Source organism: Neoarius graeffei, chromosome 17 (genome assembly GCF_027579695.1).
Source record: "Neoarius graeffei isolate fNeoGra1 chromosome 17, fNeoGra1.pri, whole genome shotgun sequence".
NCBI lineage: Eukaryota > Metazoa > Chordata > Actinopteri > Siluriformes > Ariidae > Neoarius > Neoarius graeffei.
In genome coordinates this window covers 33,768,293-33,796,116 of record NC_083585.1, presented here as the reverse complement: position 1 = coordinate 33,796,116, position 27,824 = coordinate 33,768,293, and the positions used below count along the sequence as shown (strand labels likewise).

General features: G+C 38.9%; 1 protein-coding gene across 2 annotated transcripts; it reads left to right on the top strand.

The window, feature by feature from the left end:
• Positions 1-1,117: 1,117 nt before the first annotated feature.
• Positions 1,118-27,824, top strand: zgc:101731 (SNARE_SNAP25N and SNARE_SNAP23C domain-containing protein). Of its 2 annotated transcripts, none has more exons than XM_060898084.1 (8): positions 1,118-1,209; positions 19,068-19,152; positions 22,675-22,716; positions 23,243-23,291; positions 23,958-24,069; positions 25,496-25,633; positions 25,744-25,888; positions 27,629-27,824. In XM_060898084.1, exons 2-8 carry the CDS (start codon positions 19,081-19,083, stop codon positions 27,692-27,694), a joined length of 624 nt encoding a protein of 207 aa, XP_060754067.1. In that variant the 5' UTR covers positions 1,118-1,209; positions 19,068-19,080; the 3' UTR covers positions 27,695-27,824. The 2 variants fall into 2 exon arrangements, with proteins under 2 accessions (XP_060754067.1, XP_060754068.1); XM_060898085.1 differs by having other exon boundaries at positions 27,655-27,711.

The following is a 27,824-nucleotide window of genomic DNA, read 5'->3' as shown; positions in this document are numbered from 1 at the left end:
CTACAGGGTCGCAGGCAAGCTGGAGCCTATCCCAGCTGACTACGGGCGAAAGGCGGGGTACACCCTGGACAAGTCGCCAGGTCATCACAGGGCTGACACATAGACACAGACAACCATTCACACTCACATTCACACCTACGCTCAATTTAGAGTCACCAGTTAACCTAACCTGCATGTCTTTGGACTGTGGGGGAAACCGGAGCACCCGGAGGAAACCCACGCGGACACGGGGAGAACATGCAAACTCCGCACAGAAAGGCTCTCGCCGGCCCCGGGGCTCGAACCCAGGACCTTCTTGCTGTGAGGCGACAGCGCTAACCACTACACCACCGTGCCGCCCTACCAAGTATAATATTTTGTCTCATTTGTTTAACTGGGTTCTCTTTGTCTACTTTTAGGACTTGGGTGAAAATCTGTTTTATGCAGAAATATAGAAAATTCTAAAAGGTTCACAAACTTTCAAGCACCACTGTATATTGACACAAAATGTGTCGAGTGCTACACAATTAGTGTGATTTTTCTACACATAGCTTCTAAGAGTGTATAATTAGAGTCCAACTTTTAGCAAATTCACTAGAATTATATTTTATTTATGTACATTTATGAAATTATCTATTCAACCCAAAAATAAAGCAATATGAACACTACTAAAACAGAGTTGAGAACAAATGTTTGCTACTTTAGGCTGTTAGGTTCTACAGATATTTATGATCATATGTAACATACACAAGACGAGATTAATAACGTAACAAATTAAATCATTTCAAAAAGGATTTCCCTTTTAATAATAACTTACCGTTTGCCTCCAGCCTCGTACTTTCTGAGCGAATTGTGGATGCTCTACAGACAATACCTGAGTGTTTAGTGAATATATTATTTAAGCACGAATTGTAGATTCATGTTGACTGCACACGGCTATTTCTCCTCCTGCCGAGAAAAGAAAAAAAAAGCAGTCAAACCCATCAGGCCCAGTAACTGACACGTCATCAGCCAATTGTAGCGTTAGCGGATGAACACAACAGCCAATAGGAGAATGGCCCGACAAGTGGGCGGGGCTTAGAGTTACCTGAGAAGCAGAAAACCAGCTGCTGATATTACAAATCACATCACAGAGCAAACACAGGTGTCGTAGGCGCTTAACAAAGCAGCTGCTTTGTACTCTGAGTAAACTGGAAGAGAAAGGGCACAATCTTCACGTTTCCAGCCGAGGTAAGCCTTTAATTTCTTTCTAAAAGTTGTCGACGCAAAATATAAAATTATTTTCTTTCTAATGTGCAGCCTGGAAATTGCCCGCTAATTGGATAAGCGGCGAATATGAAGCCGCAGATGGTCGTGTGAGTTGGTTTTCTCTGATTGGAGAAGGTTTTTTTTTTTTAGTTTGTCTCAAAAGCTTTGATGGATACATATCTCCCAAGACATGCAGGTGTGCAGCATAGTGATCCCAGCTCCTGTAGATGTCACGGTTGATCCTGGATCACTGATAGTTGCGTTCTTCGTCGTAATTCTGTAACAACTTTTCACAAAAGTCTATGACGTCATCGTCTTTAGCTACTAAAACCGTTTGATCAAGCGTTGTTAAAAGTCTCGCTGACTTTCAAGTCGTGTGCAAGTCAGCCTGTTAAATAATACAGTGAGATGTTATGCCATGGGGAATGCTGAACACTCACAGGAATACCGCCTTGCCCTTTCCTCTCGGGTATTTGTGGTAAAGATATGTCTCCTGGATGATGGGTGTGTACCATAACGAGGTATAATCAATTCACCACATTGCCATATAGCTAATGGATACGTACCGGTATTAGCAGAAATCCCAGTGCACAGGAGAGAGGTTTGATCTAACCACACTTGTTCATATTGTCTTGAATAGAACATTGAGAGCTTTATATTTATTGCAGTTTATTAATAATGCAGTGCCTTGCACAAGTATTTAGACCCCTTGAACCCTTTTAATATTTTACAATATTACATCCTGGAAATGAAATGGGCTTGAGGTTATCTGTTTTGAATCTATTAAATAACTCAAACCTAAACAATATAGTTTGCTAAATTGCTTGTAAATAAAAAGCATGAAAATTGTGATTGCATAACTATGCACCCCATCATTGCTGTGAAACTTCTAAATTAGTTCTGGTGCATCTGCATCCAGCTGAGATCTGAGATGGTGTAATTAGTTGAATGCCAACCTGTATGCAATTAAAGCATCACTTGATCAACAAACAGTGGTGCTTGAAAGTTTGAGCCCATGAGAATTTTCTAGATTTCTGCATAAATATGACCTAAAACATCAGATTTTCACACAAGTTCTAAAACTAAATAAAGAGAACCCAGTTCAACAAATGAGACAAAGATATTATACTTGGTCATTTATTTATTAAGGAAAATGATCCAATAGTACATATCTGTGAGTGGCAAAAGTATGTGAACCTCTAGAATTAGCAGTTAATTTGAAGGTAAAATTGGAGCCAAGTGTTTTCAATCAATGGGATGACAATCAGGTGTGAGTGGGCACCCTGTTTTATTTAAAGAACAGGGATCTATCAAAGTCTGATCTTCATAACTTATGTTTGTGGAAGTGTATCATGGCATGAACAAAGGAGATTTCTGAGGACCTCAGAAAAAGCATTGTTGATGCTCATCAGGCTGGAAAAGGTTACAAAACCATCTCTAAAGAGTTTGGACTCCACCAAACCACAGTCACAGATTGTGTACAAATGGAGGAAATTCAAGACCATTGTTACCCTCCCCAGGAGTGGTCGACCAACAAAGATCACTCCAAGAGCAAGGTGTATAATAGTCGGTGAGGTCACATAGGACCCCAGGGTAACTTCTAAGCAACTGAAGGCCTCTCTCACATTGGCTAATGTTCTTGAGTCAACCATCAGGAGAACACTGAACAACAGTGGTGTGCATGGCAGGGTTGCAAGGAGAAAGTCACTGCTCTCCAAAAAGAACATTGTTGCTCGTCTGCAGTTTCCTAAAGATCACGTGGACAAGCCAGAAGGCTGTTGGGGAAAAATTTTTTTTTGGATGGATGAGACCAAAATAGAACTTTTTGGTTTAAATGAGAAGCGTTATGTTTGGAGAAAGGAAAACCCTGCATTCCAGCATAAGAACCTTATCCCATCTGTGAAACATGGTGGTGTTAGTATCATGGTTTGGGCCTGTTTTGCTGCATCTGGGCCAGGACAGCTTGCCATCATTGATGGAACAATGAATTTTGAATTATACCAGCGAATTCTAAAGGAAAATGTCAGGACATCTGTCCATGAACTGCATCTCAAGAGAAGGTGGGTCATGCAGTAAGACAACAACCCTAAGCACACAAGTCATTCTTCCAAAGAATGGTTAAAGAAGAATAAAGTTAATGTTTTGGAATGGCCAAGTCAAAGTCCTGACCTTAATCCAATGGAAATGTTGTGGAAGGACCTGAAGTGAGCAGTTCATGTGAGGAAACCCACCAACATCCCAGAGTTGAAGCTGTTCTGTACAGAGGAATGGGCTAAAATTCCTCCAAGCCGGTGTGCAGGACTGATCAACAGTTACCGGAAAAGTTTAGTTCTAGTTATTACTGCACAAGGAGATCACACCAGATACTGAAAGCAAAGGTTCACATACTTTTGCCACTCACAGATATGTACTATTGGATCATTTTCCTCAATAAATAAATGACCAAGTATAATTTTTTTTTGTCTAATATGTTTAACTGGGTTCTCTTTATCTACTTTTAGGACTTGGGTGAAAATCTGATTGTTTTAGGTCATTTATGCAGAAATATAGAAAATTCTAAAGGGTTCACAAACTTTCAAGCACCACTGAGAGGACTGAGATTTTGTTTGAGAATATACACTGCACAGCCAAAAAAAGTCGTCATTTGGATTGAAAAAAGCAAATATATAATAGCATTTGATTGGAAAACTACTGCAATGATTGTGTTTCAGCTGGCAACGATTTTTTTTTTTTTTAACCCCTAATTGATGCAGTAAGTAGCTTCTCATTTTTTCAACAAACATGTCGGAAGACGTATCCTGTGCTCATGGAAAATGTCACTGTGTTTCAGAAGGGTCAACTTATTGGCCTGCATCAAGCAAAGAAAACAGCTAAGGAGTTTGCTGAAATGACTGGAATTTGTCAAAGAGCTGTTCAACATATTAAAGATAGCCTTTTATTATCCCACAAGGGGAAATGTACATTGTTACAGCAGCAAAATATATAAAGAGAAAAAGATAAGGCAGTGAAGGAATGGTGCAAAAGTACCTGGAAGGATAGTGGTGAACCATCAACTTCATGGAACAAATATGATTGGAAAAAGATCCTGACAGACCATGATCCGAGATCATCTAAATGCTTGAAGTTGAATCGTGTGTGATAGATATGAGAGAGAGAAAATCAACAGGAGATCTCACAGCTGTGTTTAATGGTGAAAGTAAGAACATTTTCCACATGCACAATATGATGAGAACTTGCAGGATTAGTACTAAACAGCTGTGTGGCCATAAGAAAACCACTTGTTAGTGAGACTAATCAGGAGAAAAGGCTTCGATTTACTGAGGAGCATAAAGACTGGATGCTGGAGCAATGGAAAAAGATCATGTGGTTTGATAAGTTCAGATTTACCCTTTTCCTGAGTGACGAGTGTGTCAGGGTAAGAAGGAAAGCTCATGAAGTGATGCATCCATCATGCATAGAGGCCACTGTACAAGCCTCTGGAGGCAGTGTTATAATCTGGTTGCTTCAGTTGGTCAGGTCGAGGCTCAGCAACATTATGTGGCAATAAAATGAAGTCAGCTGATGACCTGAATGTACTGAATGACAGGCTATCACATCAATGCATTTTTTTTTCTTCCCTGATGGCACAGGTATAAAATTGGGGCTCAGATTTTGAAAGAGTGGGTCAGGTAGCCTGAGGAATCATTTTCACACATGAATTGGCCACCACAGAGTCCCAACCTTAACCTCCCTGAGAATCTTTGGGATGTGCTGGAGAAGACTTTACACAGTGATTTGACTCTCCCATCCTCAACACAAGATCTCAGTGAAAAAATTAATACAACTCTGTACTGAAATAAATGTTGTGACATTGCATAAGTTTACCAAAACCATGCCATGGCAAATGCATGCTGAAATCAAAGCTAAAGGTGGTCCAACCAAATAAGTGTGCAAGTTTTTTGGGGGGCAGTGCAGTGTACATAAACAGCATCATAGCCAATGAGCTATTAAAACTGAAGCAATGTCCAGGGCAATGTTCTGGAAATTGGTTTGGTTATAAAAATGATCACAAACTTTTTTTTTTGTTAAATTATTACATCACAAACATTACATGGAGCACCATTATACCATTATTAAAAATGGACAGAATATGGCATAACCTCAGTCCTGCCTGGAGGAGGTCATCCACCAAAATCACTGACTCTGTGAACAGGTAATAGTCAGAGAAGCAGCCAGGAGACCAAGGCTAACTCTCAGCCTGATACTACCACCACTATACTTTACTGTGAAGATGGTTTTTGTATGAGGAGAAAGCAGGATATAAAAATGTCCAGAAGTATAAATGTCCAGTTTTTACATACCTGCCTTACATAGGGTATCAGAAATAATTTTTATTAACTAATGTTTCAAGTTTTATTAATTAATAAGTTTTATATGAATACCTGGGTCAGCATGGTGGTGCAATGGTTAGCACTGTTGCTTCACAGCAAAAAGGTTCTGGGTTCAAACTTCACGGCTGCCTGGATCTTTTCTGTGTGGAGTTTGCACGTTTTCCTCATGCCTGTGTGGGTTTCCTCTGGGTGCTCCAGTTTTCTTCCAAAGACATGTGGATTAGGTCAACAGGCTACTCTAAATTGCCCATACGGTAGGTGTAAGTGTGAGTTGTTGTTTGTTTGTCTCACCTGCCCAGGGTGTACCCTGCCTCTCGCTCGAAGTCAGCTGGGATTGGCTTCAGCTTCCCCCTGGATGGATGGATTCATGGATACCTAACATATCATAGCTACATTGCATCATAATGTAGTAGGGATCGACCAATATGTTTTTTTTTTCAGGGCCGATACCGATTATTATGGAATTGGGATGCCGATAACCGATAAATGTAAACATTATAATTCACATGAAATTAAACATAGCACACACTGACACAGACCTTCATATCCATGAAATGTATGTTTAATTGTAAAATTGAACATGAAATTTTGTGCAGGGAGATGCCAGCAGCATTTGTACAATAAAGTCAAACATTAGTTAGAATAAAATGAGAAAAAATAATAAAATATTCACCAATAAAAAAATCACTCCCTACTATATTACAGCTCACCATTTTCAGTGGAAAATAAATGAAAATACACTCTGGATTCTTCTACACTAAGAACTAAGTAAGACTTACCAACTTCAAGTAGTTTTTAAATAACAAATCAAGTGTAGGGAGCTGCCTGCAGCATTTTTTAAAAAAGTAAAATCAAACAAAGTAGGCTATCACTCCCTATTATGTAACAACTTAACAAGTAACCATCTACATTCTAATGCTTTTAATGCCCAAGCCTAATATTCCCAATTTAGGAGGATTATATTGTAGTGAAGGAAGCAGTTGCTCTGCATGTTAAAAGGAGCGGCTGCTCCTTTAAGAGTATATAGCTTTCCGAATCAGAAGCGATAGCGAGGAGAATCACTTGCGCAGGAATTATAAATACTAGTGGAGTGCATTACAGCGCAATGTGAAGCAGCATAAGAACATTTAAGTCAAGAGTTTAATTGATATATTTCGTTCATTACCGTTTATCCAAGCAAGTGTGCATCCATGACACAATAGAGGGCCCCGAGATGATGCTAAAAATAGTAACACTGCGCGTGCGCGGCCATCTTGGAAGTCACTCGCTCCAGAGCGCTCATAGAGTCCCCATCATAGAGTACACATTCACCGATTCGTTTCCGCGTTAGAGGGCTTTAAAGCTTGGATTTTTTTAAAGAATTTAGATATCTGAAGTGATGGAGCACTACTGTGAAAGTTTGGATAAGCAGGTACGGGAGCGTTATGCTAGAAGGTACGTTTCATTGGGAATGTAGATCCATACACCAGTGGCGGCTCCTGAATTTGTTTTCAGGGGGGGCAATTTTCCCCCGTTATGTCTACACGGACCATAAATGTCCACAGGACTGAAGTAAATTGACCTAGGTAGCAAATCAATTGGCCGAACTTGTTTTTGCCTGGTAAATTCAGATATCAATTTCGACAATATCTCTTCTCTCCACTAGGTGGCAACACTGAACAAGTTAAAGGTGGCAAACTAAGGTAGCCTAGTAAACTAGACCCACCCGCCTAGCGGCCAAAAATATTTTTGCCTACGAGTGGCAAATATTCACATTTAGTCTGGCTTGCCAGGCTAAAACTAAGGAAGATCCATTGTGAAGCCTTCAAAGCAAAACATTTGGCATCACAATCAATTAATATTACATTACTCATTTATTTTCTCATATTTTTCCAGTATTCTGTAATAAGTAGACACAAATTCTTAATTATAAACATATTCTAATTTCTTCATTCTAAAGAATTCAATTAAAGTGGCAGGATATAAATCCAAAACAAGTGTTTGTTTAAGTTTTGAAAAAGATGAAGAAAAGCATAACCATCAAACAAACATGTGCAGCTTATGTGTTGTTGTTGTTGTTGTTGTTTTTTTTTATATGGAATTGCACCATTTTAACAACAAATTCTAAAATTCTGCAGTTTTTTTTCCCAAGAATTCCTCCAGAAAGCCATGCCTTAAAAGGAAATTTAAAGTATTACAAGCATGTCAATGAACACAAAAGGCTTTAGTTATTTAGCTATGTACACACAAGGTTACACAAGGTTTTGTAGTCAGTGCAACTTGGCTTAAGTTGGAAAAAAGGTAAGGTGCTGCTGGCTCCAATGAACACATACTGTACAATATATAAAAACTGAAAATATGCTTAATTTACACCAAGTCAGAGAGAACTTGAGGCTACTGAAATATTCCAAGCATGGCAATGTTAAACTGCCATTGGTAAAACAAAAACATGGCAATGTTAAACTGCCATACAACTTCCATTGGTAACACACACACACACACACACACACACACAAAAACTTTTGCCTAGTAAATTCAGATATCACTGTACCGTCTGCTGTGCTGCTTCCAGGGTGGAAGAGAACGCAAGGGTAGCAAAAAAGAGCATTGACTACATCACAGCCAGCTAGCCAAGTTTTCCGGTGGTACCAGTTCTTGTTAAAACCTCTTGAGTAGGTCTTCTCCCCCTTCGTAGACACTTGCTTGATGTTTAAATTCGGTCTAGGAGGTTCTAGCTGTTTGATTGCCGTTTTCTCCTCATTGGTACGACGACTAAAGGGAACTTCTTTCAGAGACGCTATCGTATTGTTGCACTCAACACTTGCCATCTTCATAGAATGTTAACACATTTCCCGCGCAAGTTGCGTTTTCCAGCCCAAAATTATGTTCAAAACCTGCTAAAATGCACTTAAAAACGTCCAATCTGGCAACACTTGCGCGGTGCAACAGGCGTATGACGTAAGCACGCTGCTTGTGCTAGCACATAAAACCTAATAGAAAATGCATTGGGAGCATGATTTTCGAAAAAAATGTACGTACCATTACTGTCAATGGGAGAGTTTGGGGCAAATCTGAACCTGACAGAAATCGCCCCAAAAGGGCGTGGCTACACCAGGCGCGACCTTAGCCTGATTGGACAATGACATTAATGTTGCTGTGGTAGTAGGAGTGATTTAAAAAAAAAAAAATCTCCCTCCCTGTTTGGGAGTGCGTCGCCCAAATCGCCCCTATTAACGAGCCGCCAGTGCCATACACTGTTAGTGAGAAGGAATGGAAAGCTGACCCCAGCTTGTTGCCGCATTTAACATACATAGATCTTGTGAACTATCTAGTGTTTCACCCAAGTCCATTTTGTGAACTAAAGGATTTCCAGAACTACAAGAGCATGGAAGCATACGATAGATTTGTGTCCGGTTGGGTCCGCGATGTGTCGGTGTTTACTGCTGAAGACGGAGAGACAAAAGTGATCAGAGGGAAAGTGTTACACTCGCAGAGTCTATCCCAGCCTAGTCTTCACCCCTGGATAATAGTTGACAAGAGACATGCTATTTTGTGTGCACATTGCAACTGCATTGCTGGACTTGGGGAATGTTGCTCCCATGTTGCTTCCCTGTTGTTTTATGTTGAAGCGGCCACGAGACTGAGGGAAAGAACGAACGACGGTCACACAACAGCCAGCATACTGGATGCTACTGGTAACTATGAAATTAAAATAACTATTTTAGTAACTATGAAATTCAAGACAATATTAACCTACTTGTCACAAAGTGATCAGAACAAATCCGGATACAGTCAAGTTGTCCTAAATTTGATCGGTTAATGGCAGCCAGCCACTGTCGTCTCCTCCGCTCGCTTTTCTCCTGTACTGCAATTCCCTGGTTAGTCACGACTTTAGGGAGTCTGTAGAAGCTTTTGCCACCCTTTTCCCCCGGCTACTACAGCCAACAATGACACACGTATTCGGCATTGTCACCCCTTTTTGCTTCGCTGGACAACAACAATGCACTGACACAGCGCGCTTTGACTTCCAATATGGCCACCGCCGGGTGCGCGCTGATCTCGAAGCACTCTATTAATTACTGAGCCCACAACAAGCGTCCTGACAAACATAGCCTACTAGCACCATATCACACCTGGCGTGTTTAAATGTTCAAATAGCGCTTTATAAAGTTACCCAACATATACAAATGCAGTGCGCTTTTTGAGCACGAGTCACGTCATGAAGTTTACTCATCACCATAACAAATAGCCAGTAGGCTTGCGCTAGCCAACAGAACACAAACACTACGTTTTATTTCGTCTTCTCTTGACCACCTCTCTGTATGTCTGTCATTCTGCTGTTCGAGTAGAACTACTGACACATTCACAACGTTTCCAGACGGGGATTTCAAAATGACTGCAGCCTGCGTTATGCTGGGGACTGCTTACTATGGACAACATTACATGTAGTTTCAGCGAGACTAGTTGGTTGTAGGCTAATTCAAGTGCTTCCTTCCGTAAGCTAAGTTTGCCTGGCTACACAGATGCAAATGGACAATTTTAACAAGTAGTAGATGAAGAATGTAAACATATAATGTTGTGCTTTTGCAACTTGTGTGTTTGTGACTTATTGCGGCAAAAGCAGCGTGTCCTTACCTTGAAGTGGGATCTGCTTCTGCCCGAGTGCCCGTACGGCCGCCTTGAAACAGTTCACAGCGGTTAGCTACGTGTGTTGATTGGCTATATCTCTTGTGCCAAACAAATCCGAGGTTGTGGTGGGCGGGACCGTGTTCTTGAACTCAGAGAGGCAAGTGCAGGAAAGGATGTGCAGTGACAATCGCGTTAGGAACGAAATGGCTGCAAAAAGGCATGTTATCAGCATATTGGTGGAAATTATGGCCGATACCGATAACCCTAAAAATGCAGAATATCGGCCCGATATATCGGCCAGGCCGATTATCGGTCGACCCCTCTAATGTAGTGACATTAAGGCAATTTCAATTTTATGGATGTGATGTTTGAAATTGAACAAAGTGTCTCATTGCATGAATAATTAAATAGTTTGACAATATTCAAATGATATGAGGTCTAAGGTAAGGGGGGAGTGCAAGACAACACATGCAAGAGAATACAAATAATACACATCTGAAAAGGTATGGGTGTTTGTTTTGCACCATTCTGTGTAAACTCTAGAGACTGTTGTGCTTAAAATTCCTAGGCGATTAACAGTTTGACATCCTCAAACCATTCGATCTGGGACCAACAATCATGCCACAGTTAAAGTAACAGAGATTGTACATATCTGTATATACACTAAATATTAGGTACATGAGTGTTTCTGAGGTTTTTAAAATGCCTCTGCCTATCACGGCCATTGCAAACCAAGGCATTTGTTTATACATTATAGATTCATTCATAGAATAGAAAATGTAAATACATGCATGGATTGGTAGCTTGTAATATTGACAGCCTGTAAGAAAAGTTTCAGGCATGTTTGACCATTTATGAGAAAGTTGTGAGCATGTTTTGTATCATTGCTCTAATGCCACCAGTAGGCTGCCATGTTGCCTGTTGGAAGGGCGATGCATGACGTCATTTGGGTGCAAGGTTGAGCGTTGCTCTTCAGTTCTGAAGGGGCAAAACGAAAAGTCTACTAAGGTGACAGTTTTGTTTTATTTCCACTATACATCTGAAATAGTGGATTAATGAGATGCAACCCTGATTTATGGACAAACCCAAACTCTTTACCTGTAAAATGAGGCTGAAACTGTTATACTACTCGTTAGCATGCTTAGCATTTTTTTTTTTAATTGATGCATATCACAACACCAACATAAAACAACACCACAAGAATGACACAGCAACGGCACAATAATACATAATTACAATTTATAGATATAAGGGGGAAAAGCAAACAAAACCGAGGAAATGCAGTTATCTTTTTAGGACTGTGTGGAACAGGCACAGTAGCCTGTGTTTTGTGTGTGTGGTTTTTTTTTTTTTTTTTTTTTAACAACATGGAGGGAGTTGAGGAGTGAGTCTAACTCCAAAATAAACTTACAGAAGGAAGGCTGTGGTGTTTTGTTTTTTAAATGAAGGGAAAATTTTGTCTGCAAAATAAGTTCACTACATATTCCAGTGATTTTGTGGGATTTTTATAATAAAAAATAAAATCTTTATCACTAAGGGAGTACGGTGTCTCGAGATGGCTAAAGAGATGATTGTTTAGATCACTGATACATTTTTTTTTGGTCATTTCACATTCAAAAAAAGGTGTAGCAATGGTTCGTCCATGTCCCCACAAAAAGAACAATCAGTGCTTATGTCTGTATATTTAGCTAAGGTAACATATTTTAATAGGGGCGGCACAGTGATGTAGTGGTTCGCGCTGTCGCCTCACAGCAAGAAGGTCCGGGTTCGAGCCCCGTGGCCGGCGAGGGCCTTTCTGTGCAGAGTTTGCATGTTCTCCCTGTGTCCGCGTGGGTTTCCTCCGGGTGCTCCGGTTTCCCCCACAGTCCAAAGACATGCAGGTTAGGTTAACTGGTGACTCTAAATTGACCGTAGGTGTGAATGTGAGTGTGAATGGTTGTCTGTCAGCCCTGCGATGACCTGGCGACTTGTCCAGGGTGTACCCTGCCTTTCGCCTGTAGTCAGCTGGGATAGGCTCCAGCTTGCCTGCGAACCTGTAGAACAGGATAAAGCGGCTACAGATAATGAGATGAGAACATTTAATAGGGTAAATTTTGTGAAGACTCTTAAAATGAACTTCCTTCACTTTATTTGTAATGCAGTATTTGTTAGGTAAAAGCCACGCTTTTTTCCAATTAATATCCTGAATCCGAGATCTCCAATAAAATTTCCCCCATGCTGCAATTCTTTTTCTGACCTGAAAGATCTGGCGAACATGTTTGTCACATTTTCTGTCTACCACATTAATCCCATTCAATAAAAGTTGTGTTGCACTGCTAGTAGGCAAACCAGAAGAGAGGTGACTTTTAATTAGTTGGATTAATATCTTAGGGATGGCTTTAATTAATAAATTAAACTCCCTAAATGGGACTGGGAGGCCATGGCGTCACAAATTGTTCAGAAGTCAATATAGAGCCAGATCTCTCAAAGCAATAACATTATGAATGCCATTTTCAAACCATCTGGGGTAAAATCGGGATTTATTTTTAATTGTAATATCTGCATTGTTTCAAATAAGCATATTATGAATGAAACACAATTTCCAGGCAAGAAGACATTGCTGGTGAAATTTAGATATCATAATGGGTAGTTTTGTAGGAGCATAGTTACATTTAAGAACAAAGGAGAGACCACCAGTCTAGTTAAATATATGATTGGGGATGAAAAACCATAGGGATTTGGACTGAACAAGGCATCTTAATCCATCCAATCCGCTAGGAGTTAATCATGTCAGTGAAGTCCAAAAAGTCTAAGCCTCCTTTGGCTCTACTTTGTGAGCACCTCTTTCTTAAGCTTGTGAGGTTTATTTTTCCAGAAAAAATCCAGAAAGATTTTGTGAATCTCCTTTAATGTTTTATCAGTCATGGATAATGAGAGGGCGGGGTATACAAAATGAGTCCATCCCCCTTGGACAAAAGAATTCTGCCAAACATACTTAAATCTCTTTGCAATCAAGAATGTTTTTTTGTTTTAGCCATTTTTCCTGTAAAGTTTAAGTGCAGTCTATCTTTAGGATCCTTGGTTATCTGAATTCCTAAATATTTAACTGTGTGGTTTTTTTTGTTTGTTTGTTTGTTTTTTTTTTAAATAGGAATATTGCTTATATTAGTATCATCACACTTGTGTAAGGATAATATCTCAAACTTGGAAGCATTCAGTTTAAGGCCTAGCATGCTTAAAAACCTAATCAAGACGTCACCAGGCTAGCCTACCATAATTACCGTAATATAGTCCAACCCCTGCAGCAACGCAGAAAGAGGGTAAACAAACACCTCTTTACTATACAGGATTCATGTGAACATTCCAGGAGGATGCACTTGTACGGAAAAAGGCAGAACTATTGCCGGAAACACCCGAGCTGCTGGTATGGTATGGATTTTAGTTGGTAAAATTCATACATGTAAAAGATGCAGTATAAATATTACCGAGGATAACACAAAGTATAAAATACACTTATTTCCAATGTGGTCCTCTTGACAGCAGGAAACGATAAAATGTATGAGACAATAATAAATTGACCGTTGTATAAACAATGATGGTCTCATCTCATTATCTGTAGCCGCTTTATCCTATTCTACAGGGTTGCAGGCAAGCTGGAGCCTATCCCAGCTGACTATGGGCGAAAGGCGGGGTACACCCTGGACAAGTCGCCAGGTCATTGCAGGGCTGACAGACACAGACAACCATTCACATTCACACCTACGGTCAACTTGGAGTCACCAGTTAACCTAACCTGCATGTCTTTGGACTGTGGGGGAAACCCACGCGGACAACATGCAAACTCCGCACAGAAAGGCCCTCGCTGGCCACGGGGCTCGAACCCGGACCTTCTTGCTGTGAGGCGACAGCGCTAACCACTACACCACCACGCTGCCCACAATGATGGTCATAAACAAAAAATATATACTAACTGTAATTATCACGGAGTACAACTAGATGACAGAAATAGCACCAAAATGATGAAAAATTGGTTATATACACATCATAAAACTGGGTTTGGAATTTACTCCATAAAAACTGTTTAATTCTCACGTTTGACTAGATTGCACTGATCGAGGTCGGTTATTCCACAAACAAATTCCTGTATACCTAAAAACTGAATGGTTTCCGTAACGTGTGACGTCATTTAAAATGCACTGCCATATTCGACAAAATGGACCACAGCGCCAGTGACATTTCTCCACTGATTTCCTCGAGTATTTCAGACAATGACACGAATAACGATGATGATCATGAAAAACAAGCATTGCCATATCAATTAGTTACACACAAGTGAGCAATATTTTATAGTTGTTTTAATTAGTCATTACCGAGGCTTTTTTGACAACACTAAATCAAAACATGACCTCCATCATACAACAAATATCAAGCTGGTTAGCTGCATCAGCAATTATTACGTTTATGCCCAAAGGAACTCAAAATAACATACAGTACCAGTCAAAAGTTTGGAAATACCTTCAAATTCGATGTTTTTTTCTTTATTTTAATGAACTAAAAGACACTTCGTGTCTTAAAGTAATGACTGACTGACTGTTATTTCTCTTTACTTAGTTGAGTGGTTCTTGACATAATATGGATTACTACAGTTGTTGAACAGGGCTATTTACTGTATTATTTACTCTTTACTGATTGATTGTGTCAAAAATGGAATTTCTTGTCTTCTTAATGCATTTGACAAGACACACCTGTTAATTGAGAAGCATTCCAGGCGACTACCTCATGAAGTTGGTTCAGGTAATGTCAATAGTGTGCAAAGCTGTTATCAAGGTAAATAGTGACGACTTTGAAGAATCTAAAAGATGAAACATGTTTAACACTCTTTTTTTTTTTTTTTTTTTTTGTTTACCATATAATTCCATATGTTCCATCTGTTATTTCATAGTTTTGATGAGTTCAGTATTGTTCTATAATGTAGGGGAAAAAAAACATCAAATTTGAAGGTGTTTCCAAACTTTTGACTGGTACTGTATGCTTAATAAAAACTTAGGGAAGCCATAAGTGTTTTCTTACCCTTTGAACTTCTCTGTTGCAGACTACTGACCGTGTTGTCTTGTTTGTCTTGTCTGCTTTTTGGCCGAAGACTGTGGGAACCGCATCTGGATTCAGCGCTGGCTTGTACAGTATTCCTAATGCCAGTGCATCCGAGTTGAAAAGAAAGAAAAAAGAAACCTTTATTATTCGTCACATGCACACTTCAAGCACAGTGACATTCATCCTCTGCATTTAACCCATCTGAAGCAGTGAACACACGCGCGCACACACTCAGAGCAGTGGGCAGCCACACCAAAGCTCCTGGGGAGCAGTCAGGGGTCAGGTACCTTGCTCAAGGATACCTCAGCCCAAGGCCACCCCACGTCAACCTAACTGCATGTCTTTGGATTGTGGGGGAAACCAGAGCACCCAGAGGAAACCCTTGCAGACATGGGGAGAACATGCAAACTCCACACACAAAGGCCCTCGCCAGCCGCTGGGTTCGAACCTGGAACCTTCTTGCTGTGAGGCGACCGTGTTATTTTTTTTTTGAGTGAAACAATTTTCTTCAAAATGTTCCAAGCACACAAGCTGTGAATGTGCTGTTTTTGCCCATTTGCACATCGCCTTTTTCCATACAAGTGTATCCTTCTGTAATGTTCACATAAATCCTGTATAGTAAAGCAGTGTTTGTTTATCCTCTTTCTGTGTTGCCACAGGGGTTGGACTGTCTACTTTGGTAATTACGGTAAGCTAGCCTGGTAACATCTTGAAGTTTTTCATGAATGAGTCAAGAGCATGCTGAGCATGCTGATGAATGTTTATGCTGTCAGGAACGTGGAAAAACTCGCTCACTTGCCTCTTCGACAGATTTAGGGAAGTCGGATTGTATGCAGATCTGTTTGTAGGTAGTCTAGCAAGGTTACAGTCTGCAGAATGAGGCTGTCACGGCAGCACTACTTGTACCGGGGCTATAAATATGAAAAGTTGCCTCCCCCCATTCAGTCACGTAGGAGTATATCAGCTGTTCACTCTTCCCTCGCTGTTTATCAGCAACATAAGTATTATCTTTCCCCCTCCACTTTTTTGTTAGAGAAAGGGAATTTCAAAGTTTTTTTTTTTTTTTTTTTTTCATTAAAAGTTTATATGAAATAATCTCCAGCCAGGGGCAGCTTTAAGTCTTACTCGCTATGCGGACCTTCCGTGTTTTGCACGCAAATGAGGTCGGAACATTGCCGGAAATGATCGGGGGGATTTTTCTGAGCGGTTAAAATATTTTCAATGGCAGCATCCATGAAATTGTCCATTCTGCATCGAAACTGATGTTCAGAGATGGATGTCTTGGTTGTGTGAACTCCTTATTTTTAATTATTTGCATGAATGAGTAGTTAATATCAAAATCTATCTTCATAACTATTTTAAAAAGGGGTATTATTTTTCTTTTAAGTAACAGCTTTATTCTGGTCAGGACTCCACTGGATCTGGAACCTATCCCAGGACTTCCTGAACAACATTCCAGTCCATTGCAAGGCACCATTCACTGATTTACACCTTGGAGCAATTTATGCTGCATTTGACTCAAATTTGCAACTTGCACTTCTCTACCGCCAACCTATTAAAGGCAAAGAACACCTCTCAACTTGAAATTTCAACTCATCTACTCATGGTAGTCTCTTTTAACTACAAGTTCCTTCCCTGTTTACAGAGTTACAACGTAATTCAAATCACTATGGCTGTGCACAACATTAGAAATAAACAAAGTAGCACTTCTTCTGTGTAAATAAGTTGTACTGTATATACAGTGCATACAAACGTAAGTATTTGCTTTAGATCAATCAATATACAGACATATTCACTCATTAAATCAAACTGACTATATGAATCACTGTTTGAGGAGGAAAATGTACACCAATCATCACAGTCAGCTGGCTAGATTGCTGCTAATAAAAGGCAAACGTCACCAATCCACCTACTGACACGTCTTATGGATGTACATGGAAATCCATGCAGATAAAGGAGAACATGGAAAACCTAGCACAGACAATAACCTGAGTTTAGCATTAAACCATGGACCTTAGAACTGTGGGTCAGCTAGACTGTCAGTTGTTCATCAGATGCATACATTTTCAATATTTGTAGAGATCAAAATTTGTATAGATACAATTTTTTAGCAGAAATTTCAAAGCCCTGTAGATCATATGTCCATAATATGGAACAGACACTTTTTTACAGACATTTTTAAAAATATTATTTTAAAATAAACTTATTTGGATACATACATTACTGAGAAGTCTCATGTTGACAGAGCTGAATCAGTCATTCACAATTATATTCATGATTTTTTTTATAATAAATGTCCTCAAATTGTAATTAATAACTTTTTAATTAAGAATTAAATTCATTAAGAATTCCCTTCAATCAAACTTCAACCTTGAGCCATAAAACTTTGGATTTCTAGATCAAAGCAGATACAGCTTTTCAACTTTATATTTTTAACAATACAATCAATGATGTGTCTGATATATCTCGTCTCATTATCTCTAGCTGCTTTATCCTGTTCTACAGGGTCGCAGGCAAGCTGGAACCTATCCCAGCTGACTACGGGCAAAAGGCAGGGTACACCCTGGACAAGTCGCCAGGTCATCACAGGGCTGACAGACACAGACAACCATTCACATTCACACCTACGGTCAATTTAGAGTCACCAGTTAACCTAACCTGCATGTCTTTGGACTGTGGGGGAAACCGGAGCACCCGGAGGAAACCCATGCGGACACGGGGAGAACATGCAAACTCCGCACAGAAAGGCCCTTGTCGGCCACGGGGCTCGAACCCGGACCTTCTTGTTGTGAGGCGACAGCGCTAACCATAACCACTACACCACTGTGCCACCCCTCTATCTATCTATCTATCTATCTATCTATCTATCTATCTATCTATCTATCTATATATATATATATATATATATATATAACTTGTTTATGGTACACTGGATTTGAATGAAACGATGAATATGAGGCAAAACAAAAGTATTTAGATCACTGCTGGGTGAAGCATATATAAACAGCCCTTTTGAACACAAAGTCCGCCTCCTAGCACGTTGCCTTGGTAAAAGCATAGTCTGTAATTATGAAGTAATTATACCTGCATTCAGAAACAGCTTCTCCGGCTCCTCTGTTTGCACTTGCTTATGTAATACAGCCTGGTCTGTATATGTTCTTAACTGAATGAGGTGGACTGTTTTTAATTTTAGACTAAATGCACTGATGTTACACATCTTTATGTGATGAGCTTTGAGCTCAGTGAGATCATATAATTCAAAGAAATTCTTTGGTCAGGAAGTTAGCAGCTCACTGGGTATTATCATGCCAATTTAGTCATTCCTTTCTTTATAACAATATAAAATATGATAAATATAAATATGTATATCCTCAAATGTGTGCAACAAATGTTCTCTAGAGTAGAGACTTTATTTAGCATATTCTCTCTTGACTTCCCTTTGTTTTCTTTTGGCTGCTTAAATACCGTACACTCTTTCAACAACACTTTTGTTTTTAGATTATTAAAGGTTGTTGCCATGCTTGATCCTTTCGTGGTTCTTCAACATCATTGTTTACCCTGCAATTAATAAATGACAACTGCAGTGGGAGGCAGTCGTCTTGCTGTTTGTAATAGAGTCAGACACTGCAGTAGGTTTAGACCTGCTGGTGACTTATTTACTTAAGCATTGAGTTTATCAAGTATCCTGTGCTCTCCTCCATTCTAAGAGGCCAATTACACTTCCCAGTCTGAACCACTGTGAAGGTCCCTCTTTGAATAACTGTTCTTCCCTTGTACTTATTTTCACTGTAGCACGAAGCCTAAGATGGCTGCTGAGTGCCCCCATAGATCTGAGGTAACGGAGCTCCACAGGAGAGTCAACCAGGTGACCGATGAGGTAATGCCAGCAGGAATAGGGAAATTTCACCATAATAATGTTGACAAACTGATTCAAGAAAGGTGTTTTCTAGTGTGTTATCACATCATGGAGAAGGTGCTGCATGTCTTGGCATTTTGCATGATCAGTGTGATAAACTTACCATAGTGAAATATTTATGAATGTTATTGTGATACAATGGGGGAAATACTGTAAGTATTTGACACATCAACCATTTTTCTATTAAACATATTTTCAGTGTAGCTATTCACATGAAATGTTGACTAGACATTGGTATTTACACAATAAAACCACATAGAAAAAGAAATTGTAATATTACAATCCATAAGAAAAGTTATGTGCAATAAAGTGGAATGATACAGGAAAAAAGTACTGTAGTTAACAAGCTAACTGAAATTAATTTAATACTTTGTGGAGAAGTTTTTGTTTGCAATGACAACTTCAAGATACTTCCTTTATGAAGAAACTAATCTCTGTGTTCATGTGGGAGATTTGGCTCATTCTTCTACACAAACAGTCTTTAAATGAATTTGCGTATCATGACCTTCAATTCATTGTATAAATTTTCTGTTGGGTTTAAGTTGCAGTGGTTTTCTCTTTTGACTAACATTCTGACTGCCCAGACAGAAATCTTGTGAGGAGCTCCTGTGCAAGGCCATTGTTATGCTGCTCAACAATCTAGTTGTGAAGGTCTTGGAAGAGCTCTTTGCCTATACGGATCATGCGATGTTTCTTGCATGACAGCTTGGTGTCAAATGATTTGTTTACTTGCATTCAGAGAGGAGTTCCCCTTTTTCAAAGAGTGGAAGTGCTAACCTACCAACATGTACTAACCCAGCTGATTCTAGTTTGCACAGGTAGGAGAACTAATTAGTGTAATCAGCTGGGTTTCTTACTGTGTTCAAGACTTCTTCCTGTGTCATTCCACTTTATTGCACATAACTCTTTTATGGATTGGAATATTATGATTTCCTTTTCTGTATAGTTTTATTGTATATTTATTTATGGGGATAGTTTATATATTTATATTTACAGGGGTAGGTATGTAGTAGATATTTATTTTTGTAATTATATATTTATAATAGATATTTATGAAGTGTATATATGGTATATTGTGTGTGTGTGTGTGTATGTGTGTATATATATATATATATATATATATATATATATATATATATATAATTTTTTTTTGTAGTTATATATTTATATAGATATTTATGAAGTGTATATATGGTATGTAGTATATATTTATTTTTGTAATTATATGTTTATATAGATATTCATGAAGTGTGTATATATGGTATACATTTTTATAGGTGTATTAATGTAGTTTGGATTTCGGGGTAGTTAAAAAGGGGTGGGAAATTAAAAAAGTATTGTACTTCTTCCCACTCCTTTTTCGAACAATGTGCGGTGTTTTGTAATGTCTTAGCTCTTTATTTTATTTATTTTTTTAATTTCTTGTTTTCTTTCTTTTATATGTACAAATAGTTACATACATTTTTATACATGTTCGAAATAAATAAATTCATTCATTCGTTGTGTTAATACCGATATCTGCTCAAAATTTTATGTGAATAGCTGCACTGAAAATGTGTTTAATAGAAATAGTTGATGTGTCCAACAATTATTTCCCCCACTGTGTCAATATATGGTTAATTCATTAGTGTATATTTGACTAATGTAGCAGAAATTACATCCCCTTTAATGCTCCATTAAGTAAAGATTACTACCAGTCTGATCTTGTCCCTGCTCAGCAGGGAATATGACAGACCCTGTCATCTCCTGTATGAACTTGTGAACATGGTTTCCATGAAATTAATAAAACCATTTTCAAATCAATATTAATTTTACAGTGGTGCTTGGAAATTTGTGAACCCTTTAGAATTCTCTATATTTCTGCATAAATATAACCTAAAACAACATCAGACTTTCACACAAGTCCTAAAAGTAGATAAAGAGAACCCAGTTAAACAAATGAGACAAAAATATTATACTTGGTCATTTATTTATTGAAGAAAATGATCCAATATTACATATCTGTGAGTGGCAAAAGTATGTGAACCTCTAGGATTAGCAGTTAATTTGAAGGTGAAATTAGTCAGGTGTTTGTCATCCCATTGATTGAAATCAGGTGTGAGTGGGCACTCTGTTTTATTTAAAGAACAGGGATCTATCAAAGTCTGATCTTCACAACACATGTTTGTGGAAGTGTATCATGGCATGAACAAAGATTTCTGAGGACCTCAGAAAAAGCATTGTTGATGCTCATCAGGCTGGAAAAGGTTACAAAACTATCTCTAAAGAGTTTGGACTCCACCAATCCACAGTCAGACAGAATGTATACAAATGGAGGAAATCCAAGACCATTGTTACCCTCCCCAGGAGTGGTCGACCAACAAAGATCACTCCAAGAACAAGGCGTGTAATAGTCAGTGAGGTCACAAAGGACCCCAGGGTAACTTCTAAGCAACTGAAGGCCTCTCTCACATTAACATTTAGCCAATGTTCATGAATCCACCATCAGGCGAACACTCAACAGTGTTGTGCATGGCAGGGTTGCAAGGAGAAAGCCACTGCTCTCCAAAAAGAGCATTGCTGCTCGTCTGCGGTTTGCTAAAGATCACGTGGACAAGCCAGAAGGCTATTGGAAAAATGTTTTTTGGATGGAGGAGACCAAAATAGAACTTTTTGGTTTAAATGAGAAGCGTTATGTTTGGAGAAAGGAAAACACTGCATTCCAGCATAAGAACCTTATCCCATCTGTGAAACATGGTGGTGGTAGTATCATGGTTTGGGCCTGTTTTGCTGCATCTGGGCCAGGACAGCTTGCCATCATTGATGGAACAATGAATTCTGAATTATACCAGCGAATTCTAAAGGAAAATGTCAGGACATCTGTCCATGAACTGCATCTCAAGAGAAGGTGGGTCATGCAGCAAGACAACGATCCTAAGCACACAAGTCATTCTACCAAAGAATGGTTAAAGAATAAAGTTGATGTTTTGGAATGGCCAAGTCAAAGTCCTGACCTTAATCCAATGGAAATGTTGTGGAAGGACCTGAAGCGAGCAGTTCATGTGAGGAAACCCACCAGCATCCCAGAGTTGAAGCTGTTCTGTACGGAGGAATGGGCTAAAATTCCTCCAAGCTGGTGTGCAGGACTGATCAACAGTTACAGGAAACGTTTAGTTGCAGTTATTGCTGCACAAGGGGGTCACACCAGATACTGAAAGCAAAGGTTCACATACTTTTGCCACTCACAGATATGTAATATTGGATCATTTTTCCTCAATAAATAAATGACCAAGTATAATATTTTTGTCTCGTTTGTTTAACTGGGTTCTCTTTATCTACTTTTAGGACTTGTGTGAAAATCTGATGATGTTTTAGGTCATATTTATGCAGAAATATAGAAAATTCTAAAGGGTTCACAAACTTCCAAGCATCACTGTACATTGTCAGTCTTCACTATTAATTTTAAGTAGACTCAGTTTCTCATTTCTCTCCTGTCTCTGTTAGTCACTCGAGATCACCAGAAACATGAAGCTTCTGTTAGAGGAGGTGAGGGACTAATTCATTAATCGTCACACTGTACCTACTGTCACCTATATGATGGTACCTTTCTTACTGATGATGTTTATTTTTGTCATCACCACAAACCTTTTTCTGAAGCATCTCAACACTCACAGGAAGCTCAGCTTACTATATTCAGTGAACAGAAAATGAAGGTGGTGTAAAACAGCATTTCCCTCCTGTGTGTAATCAAGGTTTATTATCATGCCTCTGAAATGTCATTTTATGTATTGAGACACGTTGTCATAATAGAACTGAATGGGCAATGGTTCATCGTCTTTGTTTCCTATAAAACGGCTCATTTGTACAGGCTGTTTGGCCAAATGCACCTGTGATGTCTATATAAAGGCACACGCACATTATTATACTAATGGATAAAACAACACTATATTAAATCATATTGTGTTCTTAACATCCCTGTCACCATTTACTGTCAATTAATAGCCTTCTGTTAATGTAAGAAAATATATTGTATTGATTAATGTGGCTTTATGTTGATTTCTGTATTCAACAGAGCAAAGATGCAGGGATCAGGACATTGGTCATGCTAGATGAACAAGGCGGTAATGACAGTGATTTATTTCTGTTTCACATGTCTTTACAAACACACTTTCCTTACATTATCAGTTGTGATCATTCAAAAATACAATGCATCCCAGAAGTAACAGAACAGGTTGGTGTTTTTTTTTTAATGATTTCAACTAAAACTTGACTCTTTCAGATTTTGTAAATGGCTATATAGTCAGCTCCAAAATCATTGGCATCCTTGCAGAAGAAAAAGTTTGTGGTTAATTAGTATAATCTCATACTGAACAGGAAATCTAACCTCTTTATTTGAAGTAAATTTATTCTAAGAAAATTAAAAACCTTGATTAAATTTTTTTTTCAACAAAACCACGTCACAATTATTGGTACCCCTTTGTGCAATCTCACAATAATTGTAAAGCTGACCATATCCCAAGAGAACATTTTATTCCACAAACACAAAATTGGACAAAGGTTCCTTTTATTTTTTTATTTTTATTTAAAAGGTTTGTTCTTGCATTGCTACAACAGCTTTTTCTGTTTAAATGTGAAATCATTGACTGCCCTCATTCTTCTTGGACCTGCTGTAGATACATTCAGAAATACGTACATATGGAAATGTACACATTCTCATGTTCTTTAAATCTCTCCCATTCAAATGAGATGGTGTCTGTCTGATAATAAAGCAAAACTCTGTATTCCAGAACAACTAGAACGGATCGAAGAGGGGCTGGACCAGATCAATCAGGATATGAGGGAAGCTGAGAAAAATCTCACAGACCTTGGCAAATGTTGTGGCCTGTGCTCATGTGATAAGTATGTGCTGTTGGGAGGGCTCCTGTACTCGTATTTAATCAGGAATATTTTACCCCTCATCTCTGTATGTAAGGAAAGATTTCCCCTGCAAGGAGTTTATTGATGAGTCATGTCCAATAGGTTGAGCTTATTATAGTTACAACTGATGTTTAATTAATTAATAATTCTTTTGATATCTTATAAACAAAGTACAAATGCAAAACACGAATCAGTTATGAATGGCAGATTAAATCTTCTTAAAATTATGCTCTTTACATAACAATGGGTGCCCTACTGACCCAGGCAATGTCTAATGATTTCAGCAAAGAATGAAAATCTGTGTTCTATCATACCCAATATACACTCAGTGAGCACTTTATTATTAACACCTATATACCTAGTCATCTATGCAGTTATCTAATCAGCAGATACAGGCCAGCAAATCATGCAGCTACAGGTCAGCAGCTTCAGGAAAAAATGTGATCTCAGTGATTTTGACTTTGGCATGATTGTTGCCAGACGGACTAATTTGAGTATTTCTATAACTGCTGATCTCCTGGGATTTTCAAGCACAACAGTCTCTAGAATTTACTCCGAATGATTCAATAAGGAAAAAACGTCCAGTGAGCAGCTGTTCTGTGGACTGAAGCACCTTATTCATGAGCAAGGTCACCAGAGAATGACCAGACTGGTTTGAGCTGACAGGCTACAGTAACTCAGATAACCACTCTGTACCATTCTGGTGTGCAGAAATGCATCTCAGGATGCACATCATGTCGAAAGTTAGGCAGATGGACTACAACATCAGGTTACACATCAGACAAGAACAGAAAGCTGAGGTGGGCACAGGCTCACCAAAACCAGACAGTTGAAGACTGGGAAAACATATCCTTGTCTGATAAATCTTGATTTCTGCTGAGGCACACAGATGGTAGGGTCAGAATTTGGCACCAACAGCATGAATCCATGGACCCAACCTGCCTTGTCAACAGTCCAGGCTGATGGAGGTGAAGGCACATTTTGGGCCTGTTAATACCAAACAATCAACACTTGAATGCCACAGCTTATTTGAGTATTGCTACTGACCATGTGCATTGCATCATGGCCACAGTTTACCCATCTTCTAATGGCTACTTCCATTAGACATACACCATAGAAATGCTTCCATTCTTGTGCACCATGTCAAAAAGCAAAAGTCTACCTAGTTGAGGATCTGCCTGATGGCAAATGTCTGTGAGAGCAAACTACATATACGGTACCTTTTTGTATAAATATGAAACACTGAATCATCTCTGTGATCTAAATATTTTTTTTAGATATTTTCCATGCATTAGAAAAATTAAGCTTGTGAACTTTCTTGTTATGAAAATATTTTAGTAATGTTCCAGTTTTAGTAATATGATGGATATATGGATGTTTTACTGTCTTCCCTTGTGGAACTTTCCAGGCTGAAGAACTTTGAAGCGAGTGAGGCCTATAAGAAGGTGTGGGGTAATAATCAGGATGTAGTGGTATCTAGTCAGCCTTCATCGCGCATTGTGGATGAGCGAGAGAAAATGACAATGAGTGGTGGATACATCAGAAGGTCCTTAAATATTACTTTTCTTAAAATGACAAATAGTATACATTTTGTTTTTTACTGCCTGTAATAAATTACAGAACAGCCATCAGTGATTTTGTGGGTGTGTCCACCAGGGTGACAAATGATGCTCGGGAGGATGAGATGGAGGAGAACCTGGCCCAAGTAGGCAGCATCCTTGGCAATTTGAGAAGCATGGCACTTGACATGGGCAATGAAATTGGTACTCAGAATGTACAGATTGAACGCATTCAGTCTAAGGTCTGTATTTTGTTTTCCTTTATTATATATAAAGCCTCCTCCAAGTGTATTGGAACAGCAAGGCCAGTTCTATTATTTATGCTATACCATGAATATATTTGCATTTGAGATCGAAAGATGAATGAGACAACAGATCAGAATTTCAGCTTTTCTTACTTATTGACATCTTGATGTGTTAAACAACTTAGAATGTGGCAGATCATGAAACGTTAGGTGAGCAAAAATATCGGAACAGGTAGACTTAACGTAAATAACACTTCATATTTGGCTGCATGTCCCTTGCTTGAAGCAGCTGCATCAAACTGGTGACATCACCAAATTGTTGCATTCTTCTTTTGTGATTGCTTTCCCAGGTTTGTACTGCAGCTTCTTTCAGTTGTTTTTGTTTTGAGGTCAGGTGATTGACTTGTCTAGGCTAAAACCTTCCACTTTATGCTGGCGGTCTATTTTCGGTCATGGTCTTGCTGCAGAAGAAGAAGCCTTTATTTGTCACATATGCATTACAGCACAGTGAAATTCTTTCCTTTGCATATCCCAGCTTGTTAGGAGGTTGGGGTCAGAGCACAGTTCAGCCATGATATGGCATCCATGGAGCAGAAAAGGTTAAGGGCCTTACTCAAGGGCCCAACAGTAGCAGTTTGGTGGTGCTGGGGACAGAAACCCTGATCTTCTAATCAGTAACCTAGAGTCTTAACCGTTGAGCCACCACTGCCCGTTTAATCCCAATTAGATTGGATGCATTTCTCTTTAAATTGGTAGACAGAATGTTTCTGTAGTCTCCTGAATTTAATTCTGCTTTTACCATCATGAGTTCCATCATTAATAATGATTAGTGAGTCCATTCCAGAAGTAGCCATGCAAGTCCAAGTCATGAGATTACCTCCACTGTGCTTGACCAATAAGCTTGTATGTTTTGGATCATGAGTAGATCCTTTTTTTTCCTCCACACTTTGAGCTTTATATTATTTTTTTCTCTGTATTTCTTTATGACTTCATGTCTGCAGGAAGAATCAGAAGGTCAGCTGAGTGATTTGCACTTTGTGGTTTGGCCTGTATATTTTTGCTCTCAATTTTCCTCAAATGGTGGATTGTGATACCTTCATCCCTGCCCTCTGGGGGATGTTGGTGCTGCCACTAACTTCTAACTTGTTTTTGGACTTTCCTTGGCTGACCTGTTTGATGTCTGGCTGTTGGTACACCAGTGATTTTCTTTCTTTTTCAGGACATTATAAATTGTTGTATTGACTATACCCAGTGCTTATGCAATGACTGATAATTTTTTCCTCTTTTCTCAGCTTAAAAATGGCTTGTTTTTCCTCTCATAAACAGCTATCTGGTCTTCATATTGGTTTATCCTTTTTAACAAAAAATGCAATCACCACAGGCAAAACCCAGGGTTCAAACCAAGGGCAGGCATTTAGAGCTATTAATTGTTTCAACAGTCATTCGAACAGGGAACACCTGACAGTCATGTTCTAATATTTTTGATCATTTGAAAAACAAAAGGTGCCATGTTCCAAGTTGTTCAACACATCTTGATGTAAATGTCAGGAAATGAAAGCTGACATTCTGATCTATTGTTTCATATTTTGATCTTAAACCCAAATGTCTTCAGTGTATACTAACAACAAAAGAATTGGCCTTGTCATTCCAATGCTTTCAGAAGAGACTGTATCATTTGGATAATTGTTCAGTCAAACAAGCAACATTCAACAGATTCCAGTCTTTGTCTTTCTGTAGGCTGTGACCAACGTTTCTCGCATCAGTGAGGCCAATCAGAGGGCTAACAAGCTAATGGCAAGGTAAACACAGAAGAATGATGACCATTTGTTTAGATTCTTTCTGTCATAGCTTTACAAGTGGATGAAGTGGGTTTTTCTTCTAAAAAAAAACCCTAGTTATTTTGTTAATTTAGTTTTCATGTTCATAACTATCA

Excerpts from the sequence above, each read along its gene's own strand:
- zgc:101731 (XM_060898084.1), top strand. The coding sequence starts at position 19,081 with ATGGCTGCTGAGTGCCCCCATAGATCTGAGGTAACGGAGCTCCACAGG. Across the intron at positions 19,153-22,674 it reads TCAACCAGGTGACCGATGAG|TCACTCGAGATCACCAGAAA; the intron begins GTAATGCCAGCA and ends TGTCTCTGTTAG. Across the intron at positions 23,292-23,957 it reads CATGCTAGATGAACAAGGCG|AACAACTAGAACGGATCGAA; the intron begins GTAATGACAGTG and ends TCTGTATTCCAG.